General features: G+C 38.7%; 1 protein-coding gene across 2 annotated transcripts in view; it reads right to left on the bottom strand.

Moving 5' to 3' along the window:
* Nucleotides 1–13,062: 13,062 nt before the first annotated feature.
* The window catches only part of LOC119741196 (dipeptidyl peptidase 3-like), a 48,847-nt gene continuing 47,396 nt past the window's right edge, over nucleotides 13,063–14,513 (bottom strand). For both annotated transcript variants that reach the window (XM_038216919.1, XM_038216920.1), the window contains exon 17: nucleotides 13,063–13,334. In XM_038216919.1, the coding sequence (XP_038072847.1) occupies nucleotides 13,198–13,334 (137 nt within the window). In that variant the 3' untranslated portion in view covers nucleotides 13,063–13,197. The remainder of the gene's footprint in view (nucleotides 13,335–14,513) is intronic.

Here is a 14,513-nt window from a genome sequence, read left to right on the forward strand (position 1 = left end):
TTCTTGCCATGTCTTATCTCAAGACACAATAAAGTGCCTACTTACTTTTGTTGTACACTCAACATGTACCTGGAATGTTCCGATAATTGGATTAAAATGCAAGTAACACAATCAACTCGTCGAAGTGGCCACGGATGTACGGTTACATTCCTAAAGACCAGAAATTGATTTGTGGATGAATTGTCTCCGACACACAGGAATCACCTTTTAAAGAAAATTTCAGGAATGTAGTTAACAGATATGATTTACTGTCGAGTTTTTCATAATTATTATTATTATTATTTTTGTGTAGTCCAGGAGTGTTTACTGATTTGTATTACTATGCAATAACCAAATGCATTCCATATACACACAGTACTTTGCACAGCATTACAAAAAGTCTATGGGCTGTTCAAATCGTCGGGTGCATTACGAAGTGACGATACGTCTATGGACTTTGTGCACACGAAACGTCACTTCGTGGTGCAACCGACGAAATGAAGTCAGGAAAATGGTTCAGACAAAGCAATTTGTTTTCTCTTCAAGATTGCTGTGTTTACGAACAATATCAACTCCTTCCAAAAAAAAAATGTTCTGGCTGTGTTTCTTTACTCTTTACTCATGACAAGAAGTAACAATGCTTCCGAATTATAAAACGTGACCCATGATCAAAGGAATTGAAATAGAAATTCTACGTTGGTCTCAACTTAATTTGTGTACATTCAGAAGGGGACAACAAAGTTCATTTTACCTGAAGTCTGGATGTCAGTGTGACATTAGAAACTTATGAACAAAACGAAAGAAGGAAAATGACTTGAAATCATGTTTGCAAGAAAAAACAAAGAAAATGCAGTCATTTACTGGCGCTTACAAAGAAGACATTTAAGTCTCTAGATGTATCTTATTTTCCCTAATCAGATGGAAGATATGTGGTTTGTTGCCATTTGCAGTGGAGAGTAGAGGACATTGTTTTTAATCGTGTTAAATGAAATTTCAGATCCCAGGTAGCATTAGTATGTATGTAAGTTGTAACTGTAGTGCAATATTTGAAGTATTTTGAATTTGACTACATGTAGGTGGCAGGTTCAGGTGTGTGCATGTGCTGAACATTCATGTGGATGCAATGATTTATATTCATGTATTGAGAAGCCCATGGATCTGTACGATTTTTGTTGCCTATCGTGTCAGTGTTTTCCTCAACTCTGACCACCACAACAAACAAATACCCATATCCAACAACTGCACAGTCAAGATTAATGTGAGGAATGATGTCCCAGTTATGTTCATGTACAGTGTGAGGGGTGTTTTACTCAATAAGGTGAAATGCTATAAATTGTTACTATTTGGCTGACCATGTAGACGGCTAGCAGTCCGTCATAACGGTAGTTTTTACCATTTCAGGCTACCAGCATACCGCAACTCAGTGACTGCTGTTACTTGGTTTATATGGCACCAATTCCTGGCTTGATAATTCAATTCTTTCTAATTTACATTGCCACAGTTTGGATTTTTGGAGTAGCTCGGTTTGGTATAGATCGGCAAGTGGCTCTGAAAGGAACGGCTAACTTGACGTGATTGCATGCTTTCAAATTCCACACAGTGTGCATGGTATGCATACAGTGTAAGTGTGCAGATTTTATGTTGGGGGGAAAACAGTTCCGTAAAGTGCCAGTATTGATCCACTTGAAATGTCAGTCGTCAAAATTGATTTTTTTTTTAAAGGAACTTTAAGTTGGGTTTAAAGTGTGAATTTTGACAGGGTTTCATGTGTGAGTATTCAGCACATTTCCAATCAGTGCCTTTTCCCAAAAACTCTGGCAAGCCAGGGGTAAATACGTCTCACATTCCTTCCAGGTTTGTTTTCTAAGTTGTGTTATAACGGTACATACATTTTTGTAGGTTTAAAACACATGTATGTGCTCAAAACACATGTCAAACATGTAGGAGAAATACTTGTTGCCCCACTCACTTCAGTCAACAAGAAGCGGTAAAGGCCATTTTTTTTGGTTTCATTCGGTGGATTATCGGAGCCTTTGTTATTTTGTGTTGTTAAATTCAGCACATTAAAGAAATAGAGGATCATTTGCTTTTCATGCTTTTCGTTAGTTTCCAATAATAATAATACCGTTCAAAACCAAAGAGGAATGTTCAAAACCTAACCTGTTGGAAGTTTCAGCTCAGTGGATATTACAATTCTTCGAGAAAACAGGAAATAACCATGCACAGTCTTTTGATTACAAAACACCTGTCAAGTATAGCACTCTTTATTTAGCACTCTTTATATCCAAAAATCAGTCCATTGACTGATAGCTGGAAATCACCTGCACTTGTTGATTTCTTCTAAATGACAGCAAGCCAGACGGAATAATTTCATGAGGTGTTTAGTAGCAGTCCGATCTTTTAATCCAACTAAGCTTTTTGATCATGATTTGTAGTAAGTTGCTTTTTGTGGTAACTGCAAATAATCCTATATGCCTTTAAATATTCACACATTATGCACTGAAAAAAAAGAGAGAAAAAAACGTTTTCAAACACTTGAGTTTCTCTAATTCGAAGAACTTCTTAGTGTGCATGATGTGGTAAACTGTGATTAAAAATCAAATTCCAATTGTGATTTATAATTTTATTTTTCACTGTTGTACAATTAATTACAACACCAACAAGGTACAATCATCATGAACACCTGCTGTTGAACCTGTAGCAACACAGCATACATTTTACATACAAATGTATTGTACGTGCACATCTGTATGCTCATACATGTACAAAAATGTACTTGTATTGCATCGTGGCAAATAATGGCACTTTATAGATTTTTTAAAATGAATTTTTCTGCTAATTGTATTAAATTTGTACATCTTCTTGTGTTTAGCAATAGCGTGCTATCACACAATTAAATGTTACTGTCATTAAAACTAACGCTAGTCATTAGAAGCTACACCCCAAATTCCGAAATGATCCCTGTTGGGGGACTTCTTGCACTGTATATTATAGTTCTGATGACATCTCATAAGAATTATTATTTTCAAGCAAGCTTGAATCCTTGATCCTGATTGGTTGATTCATGGCAAAAACAGCGTGTTATCCCATATACATGTAGCATGGTCCAAATCGCACTCCGTATATCGTGCTATTCTGAGTTGCGTGCAGCAGGAATGGCACGCAGCGTGTGCGTTCAATCTTTATTGTGCATAACATGTAGGTTTGCATGGAAAAAATTGCTATTCCACTCATGCTCATGGAACATGGAAAACGTAGTGCGTCTGTGTTCCATATATGCCACTCTGCCTTTGGCCTTGTGGCATATGGGACACAGACGCACTACATTATTCCGTGTTCCACTCGCGTGCATGGGAAAACTAATAATATTGTAAAGTCATTAAAATATCTCATCGATACAAATATATACACACTACCTCTGTACACCAGACCGACATGTTCACATGTACGTATAAGTTTAAGATCTGTACGTGAAGCCACATAAGCTTCAACGTTTGGCTGACATGTCTATTATTTTTTTTTAATCATTCAGTTTTTTTTTCTCTCGCCAGTATTCATGTGTTTATTTCTGCAGAAACAGAAACATAGGTCTATTGTTTTGTAATTCGAATGGTGCTGTTCCCATGGTAACTGTGTAGTCCACTAGATTTACATTTACTCGGTAAATCAGAATTGTAGTGTCTTTACTGGGGTGTGCAGTTTCACAACTAAGCAATCTGTAAAAAAAAAAAATTACACAAAAAGCAAAAAGACTTAGCAAAATTGCAGCTGTGAATATCTTTGTAATGAAAATGTGAATCAGAGTTCTAAAGCCCGGTTCATACTCGGCGCGAAAGCGAACGCTAATTTGTGACGACATGGCAAGTATTCGCGCTGCGAATTCACAAAAGTTGAACACATTTCAACTCGGACGAATTTCGCAGCGAATGTTTCATGACGTCAACTTCGCTTTGCATTCGTTTTCGCATGAAGTATGAACCGGGCTTAATACATTGTATTTGTAAAGAACGTGTACATACAATGTATGCTGCATGTGCACATACCGGTATGCTCTCTTCTTGAAAACAGTGTTTGAAGGTTTTTGCAAAATTGTACCAACTATTGTGGACATGTGGGAGGGTCATTATACAGTTGCACATGAGGGCATTACAAAATAAAAATTGTTTTAACCAGTTCATGCCGGGATTATATTTTGATATTGACCGGACCCAGGCGCGGGATTGTTTTCACAAACCTTGATGGCAGACGGGTTCAGGCTGTCATCTGCGGGTAGCACGCCCAGATATTTCCCGCCTCACTCGCTGTGAGCGGGTCGCAGACAGATAATTCCGGCCTCGCTCCTTGTGTGTTTATCCATCATCCGTTCCAAATAATGCAAAACCTTTGTGTGTATACACGTCATCTGATGTGAACTGGTTGATTTAATAATAGGGGAATTTCAATTTTGTAAATTCTGGGGTTTTTTTTATCCGTTCAGTTCGAAACACATGTTCAGTAAATGGAAAACTCAGAGCAAATTCTAAATTGATGTGATGTGTGAGTGTAGTCAGTGTTCAGACAAAATTAAGAATTCTGCAGTATTTTGCTATCAAATCGAAGCATCTATGCACGTAGTAATAGTAAGCTTTCCTGCTATTTCCAGGCTGCTAAAGCACTTATATTTAATATGAAACACTGCAAGAATTGTGCAGTAGTGTCTCTTGTTTTCTGCAGTCTGGTGGTGGTGGTAAAATTGGTGCAGATTTTGACATTTGATGTGTACTTGCCACGTTTACCCAAGTGAATCTTTCTCACATGGGTTCCGATTATGTAAGTGACACCGATTTTTCCACTTTTCAAAGTTTTGCGTAGAATTCCTATTCCTTGTAGTAAACTACGCAGTGAAACCTCTGTGCCTTATGCAACTGCGCCCATGGTTGCATAAAGAATAAGCACTTCCATTCCAACCAAATAAAAAAACAAATATATATTCTACACATAGCAGATACATTTAAAAGTATGGAATATTGCAGTGTTTATGACAGTATGTATATGTGTATATTTAAATCCAGTACAAGAGAGTACTTATCAGGGTAGGATTGTTAATGATTTCAATTTATAACTTTAATTTTAGCTGGGTTTCTCATATGTGACCTGTTCTGTCAAAATCAGACTCTTCTGGGCATAAGGTCAAAAATGAGATTTTTGCACATTGTTAAAATATGTTCTTTTTCCTTTTCATAGGTGGTTTAATTTTTGAAACCGGTCATTCCTGGGCAGAGTTATGCTATTTTGAAGTTCAATGTGTCCAAAAGTAGAAAACTGAGAAAAAGGCCACGAACGTCACAAAACAGTAATATCTTTAACTGATACCTTAACAAATCATCAAAAATACTATATTTAGAGCTCAAATTAGGGTTTCAAACTTTTATAGTATATTTTAGACATGTTCAGGATTACAAATAAGCAAAAATTTGAAAATGGAAAAAAATCACCCCCACAGCCTTTTTTGGCCCTATCTCAATTTCAACGTCTGCCCAGAAGCGTCTGCTTTTGACAGAACAGGTCACATATGATGTATACCGGTACATGTAGATGCTAGTAGAATGTACCAGAGCTCGTTTCCCAAAGTCAGAAAATCTTATTTGTAAAAAAAGCGTGTCTAGACTAGTTAAATCTTGCCTGTGTATTTTACAGAAAACCTTGCTGGTGCCTAGAGCTCTGTTGATTGTACATGTATGGTATACTTGCTGCAGTGTCTTGCTCTATGTACGATTTATGATGTGCCAAATGTAACCAAATTCAGCAAATAATCATCTTTTTAGGGACATGCAATGTAAAGGAGAATAAGTAGTGACTTGGTTTTTGTGTTGTTTTTTTTGTTCTCATTCACGAAGTGGTGTCTGAAATGCTTGGAGATGCTTGTATTTCAAACATTGTATGGCACTTCAATGGAGAATTAGTGTCGTTGTTTGTTCGCCGTGCCGCATAAGATCAAAAAGTAACGTTTAGCAAAACAGCACAACTCATGTCATGGCTTCTTGATGTGCATGAAACTCTTGTTGCTGACTGAGAAAACAAAACTTGTGCAAAGCCACCAAACAATTCACCTGAAACCAAAGAAAAACTTGGTGAAACCAAAACTCTGTTTGTTCTTGATTAAGCAGATGTTTGGGTTAGGTTAACACAAGCCGACATGCAGTGTCAACCAATGAAACGATTGCTTAGAAGCGTTTTCAAACGCCTTTATCACAAGCCATGACATTGGGCGGTGCAAGTAGGCTGGAAGTGATGAATATTCATCTTGGAAACATTTAAATACATGTAGTAAGCTTTTTTTTTTAATTGTTTTTTATATGGAACATCTCATTAAATTTGTGCATTGGTTTAGGAATCTGCAGGGAACGCATACACTCCATACATGTTGCTTTCTTCCATTAACTATCTGCAAGAAGGCAGCACAAAATGTGGTTACTTTTAAGAACAGCCTGGAAATTTCCCTGCTGCAAATTTCAACTGGGGGGGGGGGGGGGGCCCAAAACATTTCGTGAGAAAATGTTTATTTATACTGAATCATCGCCGAATGTTGATTTCTGCTGTTGAAATTCAAGTTTTGTGTTAACCCCAAAGTCTTCTCGGTTTTTTCCCTCCTTGCTAATGGACTTTGGTCATTTGGACGTCGAACACACATTATTTTTGTGATGCTTGAAGAAGAATCTTGTCATAGAGATTTTCATTTTGGCCACATCAGCCCAGTTTGTCAGTGTTAAACTCGCACTAATTGTACAGGACATTCCATTGTTTGCAATCGTGTTGACATCCCTGCAGATTCCTACATGTTGCAGTAGCTATATGGGTGTTAACTCCTTACCGTAACTACCAGGACATTTCAGACCAAACTCCTGGGCCCAATTTCATGGTATCGGAAAATTCCGTGCTTACAGTAAGTGTATTTCATGGGTTAGTGAGGACTTTTGGCTTCTGCGCATGCGTACGTCCCATAACTAAGGATCCTGTGCTCACAGGGTTAGCACAGAACTTTTCTGCTAGCGGGGTAAGCACAAATTGGTGATCATAAGCACGGAAGTCTGTGGTTAGCAGAGCCATACAATAGGGCCGTGATCTGTAGAAGGGTATTAAATTTAACCCTCTTTTACATTTTGACTCATTACGTGGCGAATGGTATTTATGTACTACTTACCCGGGATTACGAGGTGAATGCTGTAATGCTCCTTTGACAACGTATGCAATACCAAAATGTGCTCTTTTTTTGTTTTCTTTTCATTATTACATTCCAACTGCCAAAGAAAGAAAAAGAAAAAAAATATGTCTGAAACTGTATGCTGTGCATATTATCGATTTTCGTATGTATTTATGGTGCTGGTTTGAAGAGTTTGCTGCTTTTAAATATTTAGAGTGTAGAATTATTACGTATTTATAGTATACAATTGCTCGTGGTGTAGACATTTTGAGGGTTGGACCAACAATGCGAGAGTAATTTTGCAGTAAAATCCGCAACCCACAAAGTGGCAAGTAATTTTCAAAATGAACTCAAGGTATTTCTGTTATCTACCGGAAGCTAAAAACTAAAATACGAAAACCGTTGAGTTTCAATTTTCGAGAGTGAGTCAACATTTAGAGCAAAGTTACCTTTTTTTTTATTACAAGAATTACTATGGACATTTTATCTTAGGCATTCAATGTGTTGAAAAGATCATTCAGATGATGTTGCATTAGTATCAATGATTTTTTTTAACACTGGAAAGTTTGCACAAAGGAAGTGGTTATGATGGGTTGGTTTGTGATAGTATCATGCGATCAATTTCTTTGAAGTTATGAATGGTTCTGAGAAGTTAGGCGGTAGACTTGGGTAATTTAAGAGTTTTGTCACATGGTGCTATCACCAACCCTTGCTCTAGTACCAACAATATTTGCTGCACTCCGACGCCAGTCATGTGACTTCCTGGATCCAACTGATGATTTAAATCTGGTCAGTGGCTTTCATATTTACCACATATTTGGTTTTCTGAGGAATGGGCGTATAGTCACATTGATAAAATATCTTAAATACAATGAACAAAATTACATAACAATGAATTGAATTTAATGTTGGGAATACAAATGTCAAGTTAAGTTGTCTTTCTGAATAAGTTGAATTCTGAATGTAACATTGTAAGCCTTTAAAAAAAATTTTTTTGTATATGTGCATTATAACTGTTATCTTAAAGATATAGTCCATCATTTGTAATTTGTGCATTTTGTTCGTTTGAAGCAACAAAAGTGTTCAAAATCTAATGAAGGATACTGAACAACTAACCTGATGAAGTTTCAGCTCAGCTTCAGCTGTATATTCCGAGAAAAACAGCATTCTAGGATCTCACTTTCAAATCAAAAGTTGCTGAATCATGTTTTGAATTGCACCTATACGCGATGTCGCGCACTGATCCGACGAATTATAGCAACCGCGCGCGCCTGTGCGTCGTGCCAATGCTTGCGCGTGCTGTACCACGCCGAATAACAAAACGAACTACTCATTTAAATTTTCCTAAGGAGCGTCTTAAGACGCACCGTTGGAAAGGCCTTCTTTCGTTGATTACTTCAAAACCATAGCTTGCCGGAAAGATTAATTTCACAGGGAGTTTAATCCACTTACTATCTTTCAACCAAGTATGTTTTTCAACAATAATACGCCAGTTACTTTTTCGGATGGCTGCAAATGATGGACTATAGCTTTAAGAGGAACAATGAACAGGTCCCAATAAGTATTACTTCTTAAGATCTTAGACCATGTACTTGGAGCAATGGAATGACCAAAGTTTACTAGCATGTACTCTTGTCAAATGATTCCCTTTTGTTATTGTAAAACGATGGCCATACAAGGTTTCTATTTTTGGGGGAAGAATGCTTCACCAACACCTTATTATGCAAGTAGTTATGCTGAGCCTTTGTTTTTAATAATAGTGACTATTCTAGATGTATACATGTAGTTAGTGATTTTTACTGAGCCATCTCAGTTTGCGGAGCATTGCAGAGGTGACCTTTTATTTCCTCAGAATTTCCCTTTCACGGTGGGGCCAAGAGGTTCGATTTCAGTTGGGGTCAGGTAGAATGTGTTTCCTATGATATCTCTTTGTTGCCTAGATTGATGGGTCCAAAACATACATTTTGGTTCCGTGAACAATGTTAAGATCTTTTTTAGATAATCCACTGAACGGATACATTTTTACCAAGTTAGTAAACTGAAGAAAAAAATAGTTCTAATGTTTGTCATGTTGAGCTATTAAAGAACCATGTGCTACAAAAGAAATTATCAACAAATTGTACACTGTGGATATGCATGACATATTCCTATCAGTGATTCAATTCCCTTCAGACTCCCAAAGCACAGTATCAAAAAGAAAATTCCCAACAATTTCATTTCCCCCAGTATGTCACCACATTAACCCTCCTACTGTTTGAACAGTCACAGACAGTCAAAAAATCAATCCTCTTCCCCTGCCATGCCTTTTACACAGGCTGGTCACCAACAGTCAGATCATATTTCAAGCAAGCACTGTGACTATTTAAATTTAGTCAACAGGCAAGTGATAGGCCCAGCTGGCTTATCAATCACCTACGGTCAGAGCATAGCTGTATCAAGTTACATAAACAGTCACAGCCAGTCAATCCTGCTTTATGTAGGCTGGGAGCTCTAAACTGTTGAAAACAGGAGGGTTAATTAATCTGAATATGTCGGTGCACCAAAGATTTTTAATTTTTTTCCCAATTTGAGTGAGTTTTAATCCATTGAACATTCCCATCTTTATATTTTGATAAACTGCCCCACCCTGAAATGGGAATTCTGCATGTGGTCCTTTATTAGTAGTATCTACATTTAGATGTACGTGTACTTCACTTGCCAATCGACTATGCCTTTCTAGTGTAAGTGTGTGTGTTTAGCCTTTCAAAGACTTAAATGCGGGTGACCTATGTAAAACGGCCATGTGCTAATAATACTCAGTTATTGTGGTTCTTTTTGTTTGTTGTTTTTTTCGGTTGATTTGAATAAAGTCACTATATGTATTCAGTTGAGAGGCTGCCTTTGTGATGTTCTTTCAGGTTGATGCAGTAGTTACTTTCCTTGCCTTCCACCTCTATGGCCCAGGTTCGATTCCTGTCCTGGTCCACATGTGGATTGGGTTTTCAGTCCCTACCAGATTCCGTGGGTTTTCCCCAGAATACTATTGGGGTTTTCCTCCCACCACTAAAACCGTAATTTCTTGTCATTGTCTTCTCTAAAGAGTTTTTTTTTTTTCAGGCTTGCCAGCTTGCAGTGCCTTGGACGCTAATGCAGATTCCTTGGTTTCAGTACCAGAAATATAATAATAGTACATGTAGTTTGGGCGATTCACAATGCAGTGCGCCACCAAGAGTTTGCCATGGAGAGTCCATTTTTCAAATTTACGGTCGACAAAACATGGCCCATTTGAATGAGTGTCAGTAGACAACTTGAGCTTATTTGTTATAGATTGGGGCATAGCATTCTGCCGCCTTGCAAAAAAACCCACTATATATCATACGCTTACGAAACTACTGGCCGGAAAAACGAACAATTTCAAATGTCCCGCGCTGCGAATTTGTCGACCATCTCCCACAATGCACTGGGAAAAATGAACGCTCCTTGGCAACCTCTTGGTGGTGCACTGCATTGTGAATCGCCCGAATGGCAAACAATCATTTACATGTATGTACACTTTTTGAGTTGGACAGTCATTGAATCTGCGACACTGTTACTTCAAATAGGGCTGATTCATAAGTCACGGGAATTTCAGTGTGAAGCGAATTTGTCTGGGTAACAGCTTCGCTTTTTGTGACGCAAATTTTCAAAAGTTCCTTAGATTTGCATAAAAATACTCCCCTCCCTTCCTGCCCATAGTTAAGTTACATATCTTCATAAAAAAAAAAACACACACACTGATATCTTGATTTTTCAACAACTTGATTTTTTACCAACTTTTTCCATTTATTATAAAAAAATTCATCAGTGAAATCAATACCAGTGATTGATTTTTAAGAAAATAATACATTGGAAATCTTTTGAAGAAATAGCGACAGCAGGAATTGCAGAATACATGTACATTAACAAAAAAACATGTACCTTTTATAAATCAAAAACATGGATCTGCCATGATCCATGCATCCACATGAATAATGGATAAAGTGAAATACAATAAAATGTCTTCAAACAAACGAAATCAAAACTAAGAGAAGAAAATTTCAGTGTGACATTTTTTTTCCCTGACCCTGATACCTTGATACTTTGTAATTTGCCATTCATGCATCATGATTTTTCATTTGTTGGGTAGGTAGTTTGCTACTCATAATCACTCTTGGAGGATGACTGCATTAAGGAGTGCATCAGAATTATAAAATCATAGATGTCGGATGTAACAGGGACAGGGAAAAAAGTGGACCCCAAATTTCCAAAATGACCCACAGACAGGAACGGAGTGCCCATCTCTCTTTCATTAGCGATTGGGCCAGACTCATATGCTGCTGTGGGGGGATCGCCACACCTCCTCCACAGCGAGTCTGTTACCTTCCCAGCATTGAATAATGCCAGGACCCATTTAACACCTGGGTTGAGAGGAGTAATTGAGCTAAAGCGCCTTACTCAAGGGCACAACACGCATGGCCACGGTGGGGCTCGAACCCACAACCTCTCGATCACGAATCCTGTGCTCCACCGCAAGACCACATGAAACAAGTGAAGATCAAAAGGCTAAGAGACAAGTGAAGATCAAAAGGCTCGGATGCCCCTGGTATTTGAAATTGTGGCTTTCGCTGCCTGAATTTTACACCGCTAATGACAGAAGACTTGTTTTGAATTGTACATGAAAGCTTTAGATGTCGAGCAGTAGTCAGAGCCATTGAACTTGGTCCAAGTACTTCAGACGGTGCCTTGAGGCCTTTGAAATGGCACTCAATTGAGAGTCGGATCTAGAGGCAATATTTGAAATAAAGATTGTGATCTCAAAAGCTGACTGTTGTTACCCTGTGGGCAGGTATTCCACACCACTTCAGATCTTGTGAGTATATTGAGGCCGGTTCATACTTAATGCAAATGTTGGTGTGAACCAAATTTGTTCAAGTAACGGAGGACGTCGCAATGAAACTTCAGTTGTTTACGTCATGAAATTGCTTTACTTTCACATGGAGAATGAACCGGCCTTTAGGCCCCCCCAAAAAACGTCTCTGGTTTCTGGTATGCGCGCGCGTCGCAGTAGCCATGCGCGTCGGCAAAATTCAAAAAAAAAAAAATATCAATGTAAGATGATGTCTCAAAACCGCCAAACTCACTGGTTTGACTGGAATCCTGCTGCTGCACAATTTTAACGTGTTTTTTGATGGGGTTACGATCGAGTATAAGCTTTATGTGGCCACTCTGGGCTCCCATACATTTTGCACTAAATTTAGTCGGCCATCATTTGCAGTCATCGGCCGACATTTGAAGGAAAAAAAGTCAAAAAAAAAAAAGCTGCGTTGCTGCACTACTTTTGGGGCAAGCTCCATACCAGAAAATGGAGACTTTTTTATTTGGCCTTATAATGGATTTTTATTTTCATGGGGAGTTTAAACTTTTTTAAACATCCCTTCACGGACATTTCTGTTTATACCTAGTGCTAGCTCTCCGAAAGCTTTTATACGAGAAACAACTGCTTCACTGGTAAACGGAAATCATGGGTCAGAAATCAAGTACTTTCATGGGTTTGCTAAGCACAGAAGGTAGCTAATCTCAACAGGATACCAGTTAAACTGTTGCAGGATTTATCTTGTTTGAGACCGGTGCTCAGCCGATTTTTTTTTTTTTTTTTTTTGTTTTTTCACCAAACATATCAACTTCAGAACTGCAAGGTGTGTAATCGATTGCAAACAAAATGCAGACTAACTAAATATGGTAAATTGGCGGCAGTATTTGAAAAAAGCCAGTTTTTTTCCAATGCTGGTCGGCCAACCAGCGTTGGAAACGGATACAAAAATACCACTCTTCTAGAAAATGACAGCACACCAGTTGTCAAGATTTTACAGGATGCTTTAGACTGTCATTCACTAACAGTCCAGTAAGGTATTTCATAATAATTTGGTAGTTTTGTTTTTTGATGTTTGCAAATGTTGTATATTCCCTTTAAGCGATATTTTGACAGTAAGCAGCTGCATGAGATTAGGCACTGGTGCTCGTCCCTGTAGACACTGTGGGATCTAGTAGAAATGCTTCCTGTCCTTTTCCCACAGTTCCTTGACGATCTGCTCGTATTCTGTCCCTGGGAAGCGTTCCACAAATGACTGGACAATCCCGGCGGCCGTCGCCTCGTACTCCTGTAGTACAATCTCCCCTTCTGAAGAATAAAGTAAAGATCAAGGAAATGAATCAGTTGGAGAAATGTGCGATCAACTCTTACATTCAGTGCATATGTTAGCCTAGGTCAAGGCGTTCGACGATAGATTCCGATGATCAATGGTTGGCCGTGAACAACAGTAGCCGTACGCTATGCACTCACATATACTGCGCGAACAGCGACCTAATGTGGCTAGGCTACAATATGCAAATCAGCTGGTGCTGAACGAACGCCTTGGTACATGTGTGAGCCTTGGCTGAACAGTATGTGTTTCTTTATTTTGTCGCTGGATTTCCAGCGACGACCCCTAACGCAAATAAAGATGCGATTATCATTCAGTGCTTGGTCATGGAGGCTCATATTGTACATGGACAGAGAGCTGGATAGTGTGGCTACATTCCCTAACAAGTTTGAAGTCCGCAGACCAAAAAGAACTCGACATAAATCCAGGGACAAAATAACGAAAATTGCCCCAAAAAGATAAGCTGTGACCCACGGATGTTCCAAGGCATTCGTTCAGCCCCACCTGATTTGCTTATCTAGCCTAGCCATGTGAGGTTGCTCTTCGCACTTCGTACGGTACGTGTGATTGCATAGCGCGTGGCTACTGTTTTGTTGGTGGCCGACCACCAATCATTGGACTCTATCGACAGACACCTTGACCAAGGCTATGCATATGTGTAACTCTTAAAATCTACAAAAAAAATCTTAGGGTTAAGGCCAAAAAAAAAAAGTCTCCGGTTTCTGGTATGGGGCTTGCCCAAAAAGTGGTGCGGCGACGCGGCTTTTTTTTTTTTTTTACCTGATTTTTTGCTTCAAATGTCGGCTGATGACTGCAAATGGTGCCCGACTAAACTTAGTGCAAATATATGGGAGTCCAGAGAGGCCACATAAAGCTTATAAAGCTTATTCTCGACCATAACCCAATCTAAAAACACGTTAAAATTGTGCAGCAGCAGGATTCCAGTCAAACCAGTGAGTTTGGCGGTTTTGAGACATCATCTTTAATTGAAAAAAAAACTTTTTCATTTTGCCAACGCACATGGCTACGGCGACGCGCGCGCATACCAGAAACCGGAGACTTTTTTTTTTGGCCTAACGGCAAGTCTTTAACCCAAGTTGCTTTGGGTAAAATGTAGCAGTCCTAATTCCATTTTTTCTATAACCTCGGCTGAAGCA

Source organism: Patiria miniata, unplaced genomic scaffold (genome assembly GCF_015706575.1).
Source record: "Patiria miniata isolate m_02_andy unplaced genomic scaffold, ASM1570657v1 HiC_scaffold_5, whole genome shotgun sequence".
Taxonomy (NCBI): Eukaryota; Metazoa; Echinodermata; class Asteroidea; order Valvatida; family Asterinidae; genus Patiria; species Patiria miniata.